The sequence below is a fragment of the Tachypleus tridentatus genome, chromosome 6, assembly GCF_004210375.1.
Source record: "Tachypleus tridentatus isolate NWPU-2018 chromosome 6, ASM421037v1, whole genome shotgun sequence".
Taxonomy (NCBI): Eukaryota; Metazoa; Arthropoda; class Merostomata; order Xiphosura; family Limulidae; genus Tachypleus; species Tachypleus tridentatus.
Genome location: NC_134830.1, coordinates 40,734,138 through 40,754,639, shown reverse-complemented (window position 1 = coordinate 40,754,639; position 20,502 = coordinate 40,734,138). Strand labels below are relative to the sequence as shown.

General features: G+C 32.7%; 1 protein-coding gene across 1 annotated transcript in view; it reads right to left on the bottom strand.

The window, feature by feature from the left end:
- Window positions 1–11,268: 11,268 nt before the first annotated feature.
- Window positions 11,269–20,502, bottom strand: part of LOC143252306 (mitogen-activated protein kinase kinase kinase kinase 5-like) — a 71,870-nt gene continuing 62,636 nt past the window's right edge. Inside the window, exons 28-29 of the mRNA XM_076504231.1 lie at window positions 18,935–19,061; window positions 11,269–16,080 (exon numbers count right to left, since the gene is read on the bottom strand). Of these exons, the coding sequence (XP_076360346.1) occupies window positions 15,993–16,080; window positions 18,935–19,061 (215 nt within the window). The 3' untranslated portion in view covers window positions 11,269–15,992. The remainder of the gene's footprint in view (window positions 16,081–18,934; window positions 19,062–20,502) is intronic.

Here is a 20,502-nt window from a genome sequence, read left to right as displayed (position 1 = left end):
GTTTTAAAAAGTCGTATATAATAGAAGTGATCCAGAAGCAGACTACAGCTTTAATTGTAACCTAGTAATTAGACAAATACAATTAAAAAATTGAGACGTTGGACAAAGTAAAAAGGGACTTAGTAAATATGGAGAAAAGAATATAACCAAGAACTGTGTGACAGAGATTAAAAAGGAACTTACAAACCAGGATCCTAAAGCCATTGGGTTAAATTAAAAGAATTGTTATAAGAAGGAGAAGGGATGGTAGAGAAGGTACAATCTCTATCAATGACAAGATTCTTGGAAAGAAGAATAAAAAATATAGTAACCAAGACAGATAACAGAATTCATGAGAAAATTAGAAAACACACAGATTAAAAACAGGCTACAGGAGTAAAATAGAAAACTGTCCTTGTATTTTACTGGAGCCATCAAATATAACGACTACGAGATATTTTTTGAAATTAGAGATGCAAAAAGAGGCAGGTAGAGTGTACGAAAGAATTATATAACAATTTAGGGAAGAGGAACTAGCCATAGAAGAGGTAGAATCAATTAAAATCATCCAGTAATCCCAGAAAGAGAGTACAAGAAGCCAGTATGTTGTTTTTTGTTTTGAATTTTCGCGCAAAGCTACACGAGAGTTATCTACAATAGCCGTCCATAATTTAGTAGTATAAGGCTAGAGGGAAGGCAGCTAGTCATCACTGCTCACCGCCAACTCTTGGGCTACTCTTTTACCAACAAATAGTAGGATTGACCGTCACATTATAATGCCCACACGGTTGAAAGAGCGAACATATTTTGTGTGACGGGGATTCGAACCCGTGACCCTCGGATAACGAGTCCAGTGCCTTAACCATCTGGCCATGCCAGACTTGTTTTTTTTTTTTTTTAATGAAGAAGTTTGTGGAGAAAACGATATTTGAGCAGAATATTAAAAGGAAAAATATCTAGTTTATACATTTAATATTTTACTGTGATTTGTAACTCAATTTATAAAAGAGGGGCAATGCAAAATACCTTGTACTTGTCCCCAACAAGCATGGCTATGAAATGTGTCATATAAAGTACAATCATCTCATTTAGTCACGCCTCAAAACTACAAAAATTAATACTCAAAATAATTAGATATAAGGTTAAGAATCAGCTATCAGAAGACTACACTAGTTTTAGAAGAATTCAGGGCACGCGAGAACATAATGGGCTTTAGATTGTCAGATGGAAGAGTTATAGTATTGCAAAAAATCTTTATGCATATGCTCCATATACTTTGAAAAAGCTTTCCAACAGAACTAACCATAAGAAGTTAATGGAGTAGAGCAAATAGATATCAAAGTCTTGAAGAATCAATATTGAATTGAAGAAGTAGCAGTTCGAATTGACTGAATACTAACGTTTATGTTGAAACAATTTGATAATAGAGGCATTTGAAATGCAGTGTTTGTGGCATAAAATCGTCCAATTTTATGGACGACTGATAAAAATAAGACACATACGAAAACCTTGAAAGACATTTTTGTGTTTCTTTTATAGTAAAGTCATGTTGGACAATCTGCTGTGTTCACCGAGGACGATGGAGCCCCTGTTTTTAGAGTTGTAAATCCGAAGACTTACCTCTCTCCCAGGGAGGGACTGGAAGACCCAAATACAGAAAGATTACTGCTTGATTCATGTAAAAAACGGAATATACATTACTCTGGTAACATTATTTGTTCTAAGAGAAGGCTGGAAGTGACAATGATATTAGAAAATAGATTGTTTTTTGTTGTTTTCTTTGTTTGTTTTAGCGCAAAGGTAACCACATGTCCGTACTCCATACGGAAAGCTTGAAGGAAAATTACTTCAGAGTGTGGAATAGAGAGCAATAGAAACCAGAAGTTGTCGACCTTCCGAAATGGGAAGCACACCAAGATTAACTAACAGTGTACTGCATATGGTTACTACAATTGCTAAAAATAAACATTGCCTTTAATTTTGTAGTCCACAAGCTAATTTAACTCATACTTTTTAGATGTTCGTTTGTTACAATAGGAAAATTATTATTATTATTTAGAACGTACTGAAAAAACTGCTATTCTCGATGTAGAATGTTCAATCTATATGGCAATTAGTGCTGCATCCACGAAAGTTTTCACCGTTTCATTACTTACGAACACTTGCTGAACAAACAAGACTTAGCCTGTTTCATGCTAGTCAATATACTGAAATGTGAAAAACCAATGTTTGAAAGTCAATATAAAGGTCAAAAGGGCCTGGAATTTATATATTTGTGATCCACACAAGTAAGTTTTCAAATGGCCTTTATTTATAATTTAAAAATATCGCTATACAGAAAGAATGCAAAGGGAAACACAGAGTTATATAACCGTGGTACATTTTTATTAAGAATTTTGACGCATTGCTGTACGTACAAATCATATTAAATAAACGTTTTTGTTACTCTTTTAAAAACTATATCATATACCAAGGTTTACTTGCAAACTTCAATGACGCATCAATATGTATATACATCTTAGGATGAACTTTTGATAAGATTTATGACAACATTAGCTTTCAAGTATCGATAACGCACACCAGGAATGTATAAAGAAAGATACTAACATTTTGTCAATTATATGAGAAAAAAATTGATGACATATCGACAGTTTAACTAGATTAATTTATATGAGATCGACATATCGATGCCGATATTTTTAGCCCAAAGCCACACAATGGATTATCTGATCTTTGACCCCTACGCGGTTGAAATCAAACTCCAGATTTTAGCGTTGTTAGTTCGGAGACTTCCCACTGACTCACCAGGGTCTTTTATAACGTACACATTTTTTTTCTGTCCTATTCACACATGAATGTTTGACATAAAATTAAATGTTGTAATCCACACATTTCTGTTGTTGCTCTCTTATTTTCTCAAATAATCTAAAACAATCCAACAAAGTCAAATCTAGCACAAGTAATAAATACAGATTAGTTAATTTTTTCCTCGATATTTCTTTAACTTGTACACTTGCCTCTTTTAGGCCTAAATATGCAAATGACGTTGAAACTGATAACACTCGTCTAAATGCTTCATTCAATGACTAACGTTGTCAAATCAAAACTAAACACTCATTAATTTACTGTTGCTTCTTTTGAATGGCCCACTTCTCGCCGTTTCTCGTAATTATAACAGTCTTATTTCTAGGCTATCGGACCTAGACTTCGCTGACGGCATGATATAGTCTTGTTGAGAGAAGCATCAGATACACTACAACAGTTGACTATTGATCTTGAATGTAATGTCGTGAAAGTTGAAGATAAATAGCACGAAAATAAAGGTTATGTTCACTGAACAGCATCAGAACCGAACGAACCATAACAATTAATCAACAACATATCGAAAGCTTTAATCATTTCATGCACATCTGCAACAACGTTGTAAAGGACGTGGATTTGAAAAAACCCAAAAAAACAACGCTTGCCTGGGAAAAGCGACAACAGTGCTCCAATTCCTTGAACACATTTGGTATACTAGATAATACCACCAATATAACAAAGAAACTATGACATTGTAATTCTATGATCTTACCAACAGTTATACATGCTTGCGAGGAGAAGACAACAAAAGTATTTCACAAACTTAACGTTTTCCAACAGAAGTGTCTCAGTATGCTCCTTGGTTATCTCATATGGAGACCGCATGATCAAAAAACAGGTCCTACAATCAAGTGGACAGAGGCGACTTGAAGATACGTTGATAGAACACAGACTGAAGCTGGCCGATCATGTTTTCAAATTTCCAGACAGTCTACATGTGCCAAGACACAATGGACTGTGCACCACCACATGGCCGTCCAAAAAAAACCTGGCATAACACCATTACAGATGATATACAGGAAATGGACATGAGAAAGGTCAATTATGTAAAGATGTCTCATCGCTCTGTGTTCTAATATGAATAGTAGAAATCTATTAACCAACTGGCCAACTTATTTTTAAATGTTTCACAAAACTTTCGATCCGTATATTCTCGAATATTCCAAGTATTATAGGATTAGTTAACTTTAAAATATATCCTACATTTTGACCTCTGCTTATAGTTGAATGTACTGCATTTAGTTTGTTTGTTTTTTAACTACTTGAGTAATAACCTGGAAAATTTCATCTTGCTGATGTTACATTTATATACAGGCTTAATGCTGTAGGTTATGATCGCCATATTTGGTTCCTCATTAACTCCATCTAGACTACAATCTATGTGATATTACAAACACCATTTGTTTTTCCAACTATCTGAGCTATCTTTTCAAGCAGTCCTGTTATCCTTGGTAAATAGCAAATAGTAACCAGTAAAGTGATACAAAATAGTCTGAACAACAGATATGGATAAAATTCAATTCCCCTCAGTGAACACAGCAGATAGCCCGATGTGGCTTTGCTACAAGGAAATACACACACACCGAATAAAACGCCTGCTCATTATAGTGTCACTCTGATAACTTTATTTTACTTTATTGTATTTTTTATATTATTTTTAAGTTCAATTTCGTTTAGCACGTCACTGAGTATGGATTACAGGTCTTTAATTAAAATTACTAGGCCTGGCATGGCCAAGCGCGTAAGGCGTGCGACTCGTAATCCGAGGGTTGCGGGTTCGAGCCCGCGTCGCGCCAAAACATGCTCGCCCTCCCAGCCGTGGGGGCGTTATAATGTTTCGGCCAATCCCACTATTCGTTGGTAAAAGAGTAGCCCAAGAGTTGGCGGTGGGTGGTGATGACTAGCTGCCTTCCCTCTAGTCTTACACTGCTAAATTAGGGATGGCTCGGTGCAGTGGGCTAACAACCTACTCACTTAAATACTTGTTGAAGAATCCGCAAGCGATTGCGGCCCTATGTTCCTAGATGGAATCTAATGGTGATAACTAACTAACTAACTAATTAAAATTACTAGCGCCTATGTGCAACAACCAATTTGCTGGTATGAGACTATTACCGTTTAATATTTACCTCTTCTGTTAACATAATGTCATGCAAAGGCGATACAGCAATAGTTAGAATATGCTGTGCAAAACTAATAATCCTGCGTCCTCTGTGAGTATATATTGGAATAAACTAACCTTATTGAGATAATGGAATCTGAAACTAAGGGTGCAGCTAACAACGTACCAACAAGGGACACATAATTTCTCTAGTACCAATATTTAAACGAAACGATTCAGTGCACTTCACCAAGTAGTCCAAGTGTTCTTTTGTTTTTCTATACATGTTAACTTTAATTTTACAATATGTAAATTAGTAACTGGCATTTAAGTATTCTCTCTTCTGTAGGTATTCATTAATACATTTTCACTTTCTTGCATTATGTATACAATTTTATGATGTGGGTTATCTAAAACATGTTTCTATACTATATCTAACACCACCTTCAACTATAAGAGAAATCTTATTTTGTAATACATTTTCAGTAATAAACCCATTTGTTTTGTCACAATATACGCCCATAGCAATAATCTTTTATAGCCTTGTATCTGGACTTTGATTTGCCATGGCTTAAGATCTGAGAACTATTGAAACCTGTACGAGTACATAAAATATGGTTCTACATATCTCTAGATAACCATGTTAACATTAAACCTAAATCCCTATATTTAGACTTCGATAACAGAAGATAAAAAACAAACAAATAAAACCGTCTCATTCGGACCTTCTGCAACTCAGGAAATCCTCCATTTTCAAAAAACGTAACATTTGGATAACGAGTCTTAAACCTCTCCGTCAGAGAAACATTTGAAATATCACTTCAAGTTTCTTTAGCCATTCTTACCTTTTTAGCATTTTCACGTCAAAGTAATTCCTCAATAGAGCATACAAGGTAAGGAATGAATATTTCACGAAGTAATACTGAATTTAACAAAATTAACGAAGTTTGAATAAAGGTGCAAATGGTTTAGACACGATATCACACATGATGAAAACAATATTTATTGCAAAGACAAAAACATAGTGTGTGAGGTTGTTTCAGGATGTTGCAAAGTCGTCTTTCACTTGTTCATGAATTATTTAAAATGGCGTTTTCCCTCTCGTGATGCATTTCCAACATCCAACTCTTTCAAAATCCGACATACAAACATTTAAATCTAATTTTTCTTACTTACTGGGAAATTTCAAAGTTACTCACAGCAACTAGTGCTAACCACATAATTGGTCACTCTAATTTAAATAAAAGAAAGGTTGTAAGGTTTAGACAGTATACGGCTTATTACTGAAAAAAAAAAAACTACCTGCCGAAATTCTTGCACAATGTTTCATATTATAGCTAATCCCTAATGGGCAGAACATGCATAAACAATATAGGATGACAAAGGAATGAATCTGGAAGAACGAATACAATTTAACCATTTCTTGACCAGGTGTTATGAAAACAACTGTATTCAGTAAAAACAGACGAAAAATTTTGAAACATTCTAAACTTAGATAAGAAGGTAGAAAATACATATGCTACATACTATGTTTTTGATGCATTTATTATAATTGAATTATTAAACAAAACTATTTTCTTCCCAAATAGTTATAACCATATATTATAACCTAAGACAAAGCAAATCATATGTATTCAGTGAAATTGCTCAGTGTCTGTAACTTTACTTTTTTTTACTCATTTCACGATGAGTATAGTGTGTAGTTATTACTAAAGTATTTAACGTTCTTATTATTAAGAGTAAATGATCAAACTAAGACCAGCTCAAACTATATCTTCCTGAACATTTGTATTACGAAACAGACTAAATAGACGTTCTTATATTCCTTGGTAAACACGGGAACAAAATGGCGAGTCGTAAATCTCAAAATATAGTGAGCTTTACACATATTTCGTTCTATAGGAAGTCGAATTCGTAAAATCGTATGTAACGGATAAAATGATAATGTAGCTGTTTGTTCGCTTTAAATTTCGCGCAAAGATACACGAAGGCTATCTGTCCCTAATTTAGTAGTGTAAGACTACAGGGAAGGCAGCTAATCACCACCACCCACCGCCAACTCTTGAGCTGCTTTTCCAAATGAATAGTGGGATTGACCTTGCTTTATAATGCTCCTATCACTGAAAGGGTGAGCATGTTTGGTGTGATGAGGATTCGAACCCGTGACCTTCAGATTGTGAGTCAAGTGCTTTAACCATCTGGCCATGCCGGGCCTCATGCAGCTGTATCACACAATTCGTGGTTTTAGGTATAGGTTAGAAAAAATGGTCGATTTAGTTTTTGTCATTTACCAATACCATCATCATTGACCTTTGTGCCAAACAACGTTTAAAATGCACCTAGTTAATTATCAAACTGTTTTGCTATGAATGAAAGTAGTGGTTAACTATCCAGTCATCCCATAAGTAATGTCCGAAAATTAAATACAGAAAATGCATCATCATTTCTGTCTTTGTAGAAGGCTTTAATAATTAAAATATGGAGTAGGACGTGTATAAAAATGTTCAGACAAATAACAGAAAGTAACCCAACTCTACCTTTTCAGATCATTAATCAAATAAACCCTGATGAGATGGATGTGTCTGAGGATCGTAATGTTTTACGAGTTTAAAAAAGGCAATAGTGCAGCAGAAACTACACGAAATATTCAAAGTGTTTAAGGTGCAGAGTCTCTCAATTAAACAAAATGTCAAGGTGGTTTTAGAAGTTGAGTTCAGGTGACTATAACTTAAGTGATGTGCCACGTTCACGTCGTCCTGTTGAGTTTAATGATGACTTGCGGTTGACTACACTTGATGAAGATTATGCTGTAACAGTTGAAGAACTAGGATAGAAACTTAAATCAACCCATTAAACAGTTCACCGTCATCTCCAACAGCTTGAAAAGATGTCAAAACTTGGAAAATTGTTTCCCCATGATTTGACAGAAGCCAACCTTATGGCAAGAGTGGACATTTCCACTTCTCTGCACTCTCGTGAAAGTAACTTACCTGTTTTGGACAAGTTAGTGACTGGGGATGAAAAATGCATAAGTGCTGAAGACAACGGTTCAGTGTGGGTAGACTGGCTAAAGCACAGCCCAAAATGGACCTCCACCCTAAGAAAGTCTTGTTAAGCGTTTGGTGGGATATTGTTGGTTTGATTCACTTTGAGTTGCTGCCACTCAGTGTAATAATTACATCAGACTTCTATTGTCAACAGTTATTGCACTTGAATGTTGCACTAAAAGAAAAGAAGCCTCCTTTGATCAATCGTAAATGTGTTGTGTTACATCAGGATTACGGCCCCACACAGCAAGGATCACATCTGCAAAGAGTGAAAAGCTAGACTGGGAAACACTTCCACATTTTCTTTATTCTCTAGACTTTGCCCCATCCGATTATTATCTGTTCCAAAGTTTGCAGAACTATCTTGATGGAAAAGAGCTTGAAACACATGATGTCAAAACTACCCTCTCCACATTCTTTCCCTCCAAACCCCAAGAATTTTATAGAAGTGGCATTCAGAAACTTGTGAATCATTGGCAGGATGTAATTAATAATAATGGAACATACATTACTGATTAAATAACATTAAAAGCATTTGAAATCCTTTCTCTTTTTCTGACCCTACAATCAGACATTACTTAAGGGATGACCTGATAGTTCATGGGGTACCTTCGAGTATTTCAATATTTAATTGGTGCAAAATATTCTTATAAAATTTAATAACTTAAGGATAAATCCACACACACACTGCTGGCCAAAATCTTAAGGCCAATGAACATAAAGAAATATATGTATTTCATGTTAGATTCAACCACTTATTTGAGTAGAACTTCAAAAGATGAAAATAAGAAAGGGAAAATAAAAATTTAAAACTTTTTTTAGCATTTAATAAAGGAACATGTGAACACTGAAATTAGACTAAATACTAGCTGGTCAAGAGTTTAAGACCATACTGAAATGAAGCGTTAATCAGTAAACACGTAACGAAATTTAGTCATTTGTGTTCAAGCATTAGCGTCGTCAACATCTCCAACTAACATCTCCTGTGTTACATTGGGTAAAAACATGGAAAAGTATAAAAGTTGACAGAGTTTGAACATGGCAGAATTGTTGAGCTCCAAAAGCAAGATCTCTCTCAATGTGACATCACTGGAGAGAATGAGCGTTGTAAAACTGCTGTTGCAAATTTCTTGAAAGACCCTGAGGGATATGGAATGAGAATTTCAAGTGGTTGGCCCAAGAAAATTTCACCCTCGTTGAGCAGGAGGATTCGACGAGTTGTCCAACAAGACACCAGCCGATTGTCAAACCAGATTAAGGCCCTTATGGATGCAGAATGCAGCTCAAGAACAATAAGACAGCATTCATACGAGAGAAAGGCTTTAAAAACCGTAAACGTCTTCAAAAGCCATGCCTCCTTCCACACCACGAAACAGCTTGGTTAAACTTTGCTGGCTGAGAAGCACCAAACCTGGGACACAGAAAAGTGGACGAAGGTTTTGTTCTCTGATGAGAAAAAATTTAACCTAGATGGTCCAGGTAGCTTCCAACATTACTGGCACAATAAGGATATCCCACCGGAGACATTTTGTAGACATGGAAGCTTTCTCCTTCCATGGAACACTGGAGCTTCAGGTTATACAGGGGCATCAAACAGCAGCTGGCAACATTGGCATGTTGGAGAGAGCATCCTTATTGACTGAAGGCCCTCACTTGTGTGGAAATGACTGGATCTTTCAGCAAAACAATGCTGTGATCAACAATGCCTGCAGGACAAAGGACTTTTTCATGGTGAATAACGTGTTTCTTTTGGACTATCCAGCATGTTTGCTTGAACTGAACTCCACTGAAAATGTTTAGGGGTGGATAAGCAAGGGAAGTGTATAGAAATGGATATCAATTCCAAACAGTGCATGATCTCTGTGAAGCCATCTTCACTACTTGGAATAACATTTCAGCTAGGCTTCTGCAAACATTATATTGACTGTGCCAAAGTAAATGTTTGCAGTTGTTCGCGATGACAGCCGTGCAACTCACTACTGAGATCTCTTGTTGGGCATTTCCTACTCTGTTTAGGACTTCTTTTTGGTATGGTCTTAAACTTTTGACCAGCTAGTATTTAGGCTAATTTCATAGTGTTCACATTTTTCCTATTAAATGCTAAAATGTTTATTTTTATTTTCCCTTTTCTTATTTTGCTCTTTCAAAGCTCTACTCAAATAAGTGGCTGAGTCTAGCAATGCAAAATACATATTTTTTTTTTATGTTCATTGGCCTTAAGATTTTGGCCAGCAGTGTGTGTGTGTATTTAAAGGTTATGGTAAATTGAACACAAATTCAAATAGTCACACCAATTCTAAAAATCTGTTTTCCTTTAGAAACCCCATACTGTATTTAGCTAGTGTAACAGATAGGATAAGTATATTTTTGGATTTATGTACCTGTAAGATGAACTACTGTATGACTCATCATATATATAAAGTACAAGTCAAAGTGAACAAGTACATGTGTGCTTTAAATATTTTATGCTAATACACAAAAACATCCCTTTTTGAGGACTCTGCAGATTGTTAGTTAAGTTACCATAAACTATGGAGTAAAATTGTACTCCATTAGTTAGTTAATGAGATTCATACAACATACATTTCTTAAGTTTCAATGTTTTGTTAATATAAGAATCATTCCTTTATAAAAAGTTTTAATTTTGAATTAATCAGTGTAAGAGTTACCATGTACATATGTAAACTGTGAATTCCACCATACAAACAGTCAATGAAATATAAAATATAAACTTTACATATTCAAATAATCATTATTGAATAGATAGATACTAATGTGAAACTATAACACTTACCATAACAATGTAAAACTAATGTCCTATCTAAGAAATCTGCAATGGAAGTCAGTTTTTTACAATATCATCAAAAGTTAATACATGTCCATATCCAATTGTTAATTTCCTCTTTGGTAGCACTCTAAGGAATCACAATTTCAAGATAACATGACCTCCCAGCCTCAAAGGATACCCCTACTGGGTGACAGCTTCAAATCCCCCCTTTCTCCATGTTCTGAGGATCCTTTACACAATGTACTGGAGCCCTACACTATTGACTGTCTTAATTTATTGGAGCATCAAACTAATTACTTTGTCTTAATTTATTGGAGCCCTAAACTAATGATTTTGTCTCAATTTATGCCACACTGGTCTTTGAGTCATACTAAATGTTTTACTATTTCTATAATAATTTTGTTTTAAAGCAGACAAAATGAATTTCAATGATAGATTAACCTGGAAAGTGTCAATCTTTGATGGTCAAAGATCTCGAGACACACCAAAACATGTGGTTCGAAGACAATTTTAATCATAGTAAATACATCAAATAAGACAAAGCATTTAATCATCTTTTTAAAATTTAGAGTTCAAATTAAATCAGAAAGACCTGAGCCAAAATGCTTGATTTTTAAAGCATGATCAGAACATTTATATACACTGCGACATCACGTAAATAAACATCAAATTTGTGTGCAACCCTTTACTATAAAATTAAACGTGTAAAAAAAGTGATCACAATAAATAAGTTACTACATTTTAAAAGTGAAATAGCACTGACTAGTAACAAAGTCTGTTCTATAGTTTTAAAATAAAACATGAGTTACGCAGCTATAAAAAGTATAAAATCTAACAAAACTGCTCTACGTTTACCCGACAATCACGTTTGACAGACAAGAAGATACTTATATAAGTCAAACTTGAATATCGACTGAGATACAGTATAGTCTTGAGCAACTTAAGTAAAAAATATTTAGTCCCAAAACAAATCTTGCATAAAGAAACATTTGCTTTGCTTTTCCTTCATGCACACTTCTGTAATCATAGCAGTTATTTGTTTCCTTCTGACTGCTACAAAACATGTATACATATAAAAAGGTCAACATAATGTCCACACTGTTCGTCACTGTTTCATAGCAGCTAAAACAGTTAGTCAAATTCGATAACTTGCATGCATGACAGTATATTCTGGTTGCTTTGTTGTAGTTTGTTTTTTATTCCTTTTTCTGGAAACATAATGACAAATTTTTAATATTACATGACGATCTAAAACAGCATTTTCCTATTCTAACTCATTCTAGCTGTTAAAATTGACATTTAAGGTGGAGAAATCTGTTATCACATTTCTAACATGTATATCACTGCTCGGTGTGCAGAAGTATACATTCTTTTTAAATCTTTCTTACTTAAATATTGAGCATTCTGTACTTAATTGTATTTGTTATACATTTGGGATGATCCCTTTTGATTACCATACTTATACCTATCTAATAATTCCAGTGAAAAAACATCAGATAATTAAGTACCTATCAGTGCTACATAAACTACATTTAAAAAAAAATTAAGATTGATGTACAAAGATGGGGTTGGAGTAAAGAAAACTCATCAGGATCATACAACCCATTTACCTGAATTAATTGACTTGAATAAAAACTGGTAACAGATTTAAAGAATTCTTAATGTTAAAGTCAATAAGCTTTCTAATGTCTACATTTGCTAACATTATACTGTACCTCCTGCATACAAACACATACATACATGGTTTTTTTATTATAAACTAGTGTTTTAGTATTACCAAGAGCTATGCAAATGTCATTACAAATGCTAGACAGGACACTATTGATATGAGTATCCCCATTTAACTTTAAATGTGACAATCACAACAATTCGTTAAGTTCAAATATATTACATAAACCATCCAAATATGATGTATAAATATCAAATCAAACAAATAACAACAATGGGAAGCGTTAATCACAGTTAAGAATTAAGTTGATTATGTCATGACCTTAAATAGCACTTTATCATTTTTAAAAAGGTTTTAATATGCAACAGAACTTTATGGTCATATTCTAAAGTTACACAAAAATTAGTAAAATAATGCATACATATATATATTTTTTTTATATAAACCTTTAAAGCCACAGTACTGGTCACAATAAACATAAAAGTGGATTTTTATATCTAACTTCTTCAGCTTTTAAGTGTATTTTACTCCCCTCCATCAAAAATGGTTTAGGAGTTTTAAAATGATTATTACCTTTTATTCATTTGCTTTTATCACAATCAGTAAAAGTTTCCTTTCAGTCTCTCCAATGACAACAATATTGCTATTTCCTATAGTAGTTGACACTTTAAGAAACACTTGTTTATACATTTAAAAAAATATTGGAAACCAAACTTCTCAAAGAACTTCAATATATACACTACAGTCAATATCAAGTACTGTTCTTTTTATTCACATCATTGGCTAAGCTCTTCATCACTTGTAGCAGCACATCCAAGTACTCTTAGTGTTTGACCTAAAATCATGAGACTTTATATACATTACCATGCTTTAGCTCTCATCTTCCTTTTACATAGTTAAAAAAACTGGATACCAAATATAATGTTAATGGGTTTGCTTCAGTAAAACATTGCAGGCATTAGAGATCCTAATGGAATTATACAAAGAATGATTTGAAAAGACAGAGTAGAGATCTGAATGTGTTTTACTCGAAAATTATTTTTTTGTGAACATGCACACAGTAAAGAGAGAAACCATACATATACAAACACACTATATATATATATATATATAAACGTATATACGTATATTGTTAGAATAGTAATTTTTTTCTTACATAATGTGCTACAGAGATCACATGACTGGAGATGTGATTAGTCAAATGTGTTTGACCTCTAATGTTTCGAGATCAAAGGCCTGACAATATATACTTATAATTGAGATCACGTTTCACGTCATTAAATTAAAAATTCTTCATATCTGAAATTATCAACAATTCCCTGGGTGAATCTAATATTTCTATGTTGGGAAAACTACAAAGAAAATCAATGTATGTACTCAATAAAGGCAGTTTCTGTTTGAATGTCTTCCTAATTAGTGTAGCACTTTCAACATAACTTGTTAGTATCAATCAAGAAGGGCACTTCAAAAGTATTATTACTGTACAAAATTTTCTAATATCACAGCACAAGACAATTTACAGTTTCTCTAAATATTAGGTATAAAGGTTTTTGATTCCTTTAGGGTTACAAAAAAGTATTGAAAAAAGTTTTATGACATATTTCCATGGACAAACTTGCACTTTTACTTATTCCAATCAAACCATCTATAAAAGAATATAAATCTTCAAATATGGATACATTTTTTTTCATCTGATAAGAGTTAAGACTACACAGTACTGGAAAAGAAATATTGCTTACATAAGGAAGTTTAAAATATTACTGGAGATAACAGTACATACAAATCTAGGACTGTTAAAAGAATGTGATCTTCCAGTAGACGTTTTTTACTTATCTTCTCGTGCACAAAAGTAACAAATTCATCTCTAAGTTTTATGAAACAGTTGCTGTTCTCTATTCTTTGAATTTTCTAAACAATCTACATCTAGAAGTACTTGGATGAGCCACAAGATATTCAAGTTGATCAGGTTAGCATTATGTTGCTCTGAAATGGTGTAGCAACAACAAAATTCCTAACACTTCATTCAAAGCCACTCTAAAAGTAGCACTGAGTTATAGTCACATAAGAACAGGATCTGATTTTGACTGAGAAATGTTGAGGGAATAGAAATTAACTTACATATTACAATGCAAAAGAGTAGACAGACCAAAACAACATCATCAGATTTAACTTAAATAAAAGACAGTTTATCAAAATAAACCCAATACTCATTTCTTTTTATATCTATTGTTCTAATAATTATGAGGTTAAAAAACTTGAAATAAAGCTGAACCAAAACCTAAAAACTGCCTTAAAATAAACACTAAAGTCTTGACTTTTGGCACACACACCACAACTTGCTTTCTTCCTAATTTTTTTTATCAAAAAACTTGAATGTCAAAATCTGTGAAAATGTATTAGTAGTCCTACAAGCATAAATTCTTCAGTACACGAAATGTTCTAAGTATAAATAACATAGTGATGTCAAAAGGTCATTCCACATTCTTACTATTAAAGCTTTTAATCATACATAATTCGATGTAAAACCTGAGTAGCAAGAAACTTTACAGTTACTTCTTTTGTCTGGTTTAACCTTCAATATCTACTTGTAAAATCTTAAATGTTATTATTTTTTTTATATACACTATTCTAAACCAAGTTCAATAAATATATATATATATATTTTACTTTCTTAATTTCAAATGTCAGCAATTTATATGGAAAGAGGCAAAAACATTGAACAAAAAACAAAACCACTCACAAGAAACAAAGATTAAACTTTCTACTCTCTGCATAGATCATGTATTTAAATGGTACACACAAATGTGTCAAAAAAAATCTTAACAGTTCTGCTTATATACAAGAAATAAACAATGATTTTTTTATGATCATCATCTTCAGAAAACTGAATACAGTAACGAGAAGTGATTTTTCAAACTACATACAGTTGATAATATCCATCAATATAATTCTCTACTAGATATTTACACAACATTTGATAATAACATAGAGATAAAAACATTCAAGACCTCTACATACATAATCAAGATGTATAAATAATCAGGTTAAGGTGAAAAACTACACTTTACACTGTACAACAAATGAACATAGTCTTTGGCCTTATGCTATTTAGTTATTGTGCAGTCAACTCACAGCACAGGCTTTGCACTCTGCAATATTAAATATTAAGCCACTTATCAGTTAACCATCTATACATATCTTTGTGTATCTAAAAAAAAAATCAAAGTCTCAGAACTTGAAACAAGTGTTCTCAAATTTCACACAGGAACAGCCTGTATTAAGTGTTCTCCACTTTCACACATGAATAGCCTCTATTAAGTGTTCTCCACTTTCACACATGAATAGCCTCTATTAAGGGACTACCATCTGTACTTATGGCTAAACAAATTAATCATTCTTTGAGCAAACCATTCATCTTCAGGGCACATTTATAAACTTCTTGCCAGTTCTAATGTGAAGAGGAAACTGGCATTTTGGTAGAATAACATAAGAAAATGATACAAGGAGGTAACCACAATCAACAGCTTTTAAGAGCATAAGATGATGCTAGTAGCTATTCTCATGTCCAGCCAGTATATACAGGTTTGAAGGGCTGTTGGGCTCATCTGTTGGTCTGCTTTCTAACACAACAATCCTGTAAAGCAATTATCAATTTTCTCTCAATATGCATGTTTAATAACTAAAAATACTACTAACTTCAAAAGTATCAACTTGGCAAGTGTTCAGAGAGACTATGCTATTAATTCTGCATGTAAAAAACCACATTAGTAACATCTCAGTGATACTTCAATTATATTTCAACTGAACCAACAACACAATAAATTAAACTACATTACACTTTTACCAACTTACAATAAAAAAAGAAACTTGGTTTAACATTCTGAATCAACAGTAAAAAAAATACAAAGTTGAAGAAATAATTCAACTGCAAATGCCAAAAACCCTTTTAATCAAGTGTTTACAAAAATCTAACTTGAATTCATATAACAAAACACAAACTTATGTAAACTTATTTAATACAGAGGGTTGAGTATATAATATAAAAAAAAAATGCTTTGAAGCCATATCATGACAGTTCACATTACCACATCAGGTCAGGATCTGTTTGATGTCAATGCAGCTTTTTAATAGCCATGCAGTATAGTTTGTAATAAAAGATGGTTCTGTTTTAAGCTGTTACATCCAAAGGACGCTACTCATCCATGTATATTTTCCATCTAGTGCACAAGGATGGCAACTTCAATGTGCTTGTTTCAACAGTCCAGTGACACAGAAATCTTTAGCTACTGTACTCAGTGATACAACTTGTATATTTTTGTAAGGAATAGCATGAACTCCCACTGCTTCACCAATTGGTTGTAGTATATGACTGATAAACAGGGTATTGGTTTCATTTGCAAATGGGATCCTTTTTGATTAAGTTGCTTATTGTTGCCTGAGATATTAATGTCTTTTGCCACTGACTTTTGTTTCTAGAATACACAGAGTTGATAATATGGTCTTGAAATTTTTACATGTTCTACAGTAATTCCTTTTTTTTTCCAAAAACAATATCCATTTTTCTTTATTACATACACATTTTTCACAAAATGTCACATGTACTTTCACATAAGTAAATCATTTTGGCTAAAAAAGGGTCACATTCTCTTAAGCTCAAAATATTGATAACGACTGGCTAATGAATTCTCTAGACCAATAACAACATGAGTCTAATCAATTGTTCTAGCACTCAAATACGACAAATACAATAATAAAAATGTATGTTGTGGTAAACAAAATAAGTTGATCTGAGTTTGTTTTTTTTCAAACTTTGTAAAAATCCTTAAGAAATAGAAAAAAATGAATATTACTTTTCAATCTGTATGGATGAATTATTAAAACCAAAACAATTTTTACGAAGTTCAAATTCATAGGTATGTGTCACAATTCATTACAAAAGAGAATCACTTTATTTACTGTGGCTGGGGTATGACTTGTTAAAGGTCACTTTCTGGATATTCCTGGTTCTCCAGGTTGATCCATATTCCTTGTTCAGTGTCACTATAAAGGGAGTATTCTAAATCTCCAATTTTAATGAATTTTTATGACCCAAATGTATGAATATTTTATGTATTCTTCCTAAAACTGATTAAATTTTTGGTGGCATCAAACTACCTTTGAATGTCAAATATAGTTTTCATACTCACTGTTCTACCACAACTTTATATTGGTGTGATTGCCATGTGTCTTACTGGTATGATATTCAAATTTGTTTTAATATAACATGCTCAACCCTTAAAATTACTACATTTAGCCTCCAAAATATTTTTTGCTACATTTTTCCTCTTAGAACAAAGTTGACTATTTGAACTGTCTGTCAAAAGGGTATGTTGTCACAATCAACCCCTACAGGGCGATTATCTGAATCAAAATTTAGTATTCTAATCACTAGAAGACCACTAATTAAAATAGCCTTAAAGACCAAAAGAAGTATTGGTACAGTGTGTAGAAAAATACTTGTAGTCTGACTTGTAAAAACAGCTAAAAAGTAACAATATATCTTACCTGATGATTGTAAAATAACATTTTAGTCAAGTTTAATAATTGTAACTAGACTTCTGGTTGGATATAATCAATGTATTTTGTAACTACGATGTGTACTGAGCTAATTCTTTGTATCTGATTTGCCTACAAATGCAAAAGTATTAGAAGCCTATATACAATATATCAAACACTAATATTTGAATTGTTTGCACAGATAAAAGTAATATACTTTGATTATCCACAAAGCAATAAAATAGTAAAGGATACTTAGTAAATATCATTGCAATAGGTATAATACCATTCATTAAGTTATTGAAGAAACATATATGCAACATTCATTTACAAAACCTTCACTTTCAATTAGTAAAGACACCATAATGGTCTACAGTACTGCACACCAACATTAGAACTAACACACACAAAGATGCCATTTTTCAATAAGTTAACCATAATAAATATTTTTGGACTACCAATAACATAATTTTTATTTTAAACAGTTTTAAAACAATGGCTGTTTAGCTTTAGGACTACTTTAAGAAACTGTAATATGTTTTTTTATAATGTCTATTACAATACACCCTCTATAGGTGTCATCACCTGCCACTTCAACTAGAAACAGAAGTTAACACAATATCCAAACCTGGAACCTTAAGTTGTCTACTGCTGTAATAACGTCTATCCTTAAGCAAACAGTTGCTGCCTGAAAGCCCCTTGGCAGCAAAACATGCACATGAATTACAATCAATCTGTTGTTAACAAAAATATGTGAAAGTTTTAGTACTAACAAAATACCTGTGACAGTTATCTATTTAAAATAAAGTATATGGTATTAAATGTTGCTATCTGTGGTGAATAAAAAAGTAAACAATTACATTTAAATACATTCTCTTGACAAGAAGTTTCAAACATTTCATGCTCTTAACTAATATCAAAACTGGTAATTCTAAGAAAGTCAAATTTCTCACCTGTCTGAGCCTAGTAATCGGAATGTCCTTGTATAGTCATGAATTTCTTGAACTATTTCATTGTTTTTGAAACTTCTACCTTGCATTCCATGTTTATGAAATGCTAATACACAGTCAGTCAAACATACTAAAAAAAACAAGTATAACAAGTGAATAATGGGTGTCCAACACACCCAGAGATACTAAACAATAATGGAGATCACAATTAACAATAAGAGGACAATACATCCAGATATACTACACAAACACTGGGATCACAGTAAATAAGCATTAAATGCACACAAGGCCTTCATAATTATTGTCTGTGTAAACACTGTATTAAGTCCAAGAAGTGAAATACATGGTGGGACAAAAGTGACGATATAATTGTTTCATTTAGAACATTGATTAATTTCTAATGTCTTACTCAGAAACAAATAGTTAAATTGGCTTCAATTTCCTTTGCAATATTTTCTATAGTATCAACTGAATTGTATTAAATATACCAACTGTACAGTAACTTTTGCCCCATCATGTACAATAGGCTCTCAAAAATAAGTTTTAATAAAGTGGTGTTGGAAGAGCAGATATATATTTAGCCATATAAATATGGTCTTCATAACTATGATACACTTTTTAAAAGACATTACATTTACATAGATACATATATATATATATATATATATATGCACACACACAAAAAATATTTATAGGTCTATTTCAACAAGAAGGAATCCTCAATAACTGCAGCACTTAAATTATTTTAGTCTTGCCTAAAAAAATTTCAACTCTTTTTTTACTATATTTTTGTGAATCAGCAATACCAAATGTGGGGCACACACATGTACCCAACTGGAGTTTATCACTCCTCACTACCTCTACCACCCTACCCTCAAACTGAAATTCTTTTAAGCAGAATTAGAGTATATTAATCCGAGACCTTGGGTGTGGATAAATATATAAATCAAAACGGTTGGACCTGACAAGTTCAAAACTGTAATTAGGTCTCAAACCAGTCAAGAGATGACAGACCTACAAGATAAAAGTTTGTACTTTAAAAAAAAAATCAGTCATTGTGGCATAAAAAAAATCAGTAAAGAAATTCTGATATTTTGGTTTGCAGTAACTTTAAAATACTTTTAAAAAAACAAAAGGAAAGAAAGAGCTTTCATGTACACAATTCCAGTTGTGCACCAGTTCTTGAAAACAACACATTCTGTTACTATTTGAACATAAACAGTATAAAACACTTAAACAAGATAATTTTTATCTAACTTCAAACAAGCACAATGCATTTTTCATTCATTCATATCAAAATTAAACATAACAACTGTGTTTCAGTTTTGTAGAAAAACTTTGTAATATTTTATATAGTGTCAGTTTATTGCTCAATATTTATGGAACAAAGGCAATTGAAACCAATATAATCATTTGTTTCAAATACAAGATGTAGAAAAAAAATTGGATTAAGTGATAATATAAAAATTGATATACTAGCAAATGTATCCATGCCTCAAGCAGCATTTATTTTGAGATGATGTGCATTTGCCATGCAGGTATACTGATTATGGGTGATCAGCAGACACAAC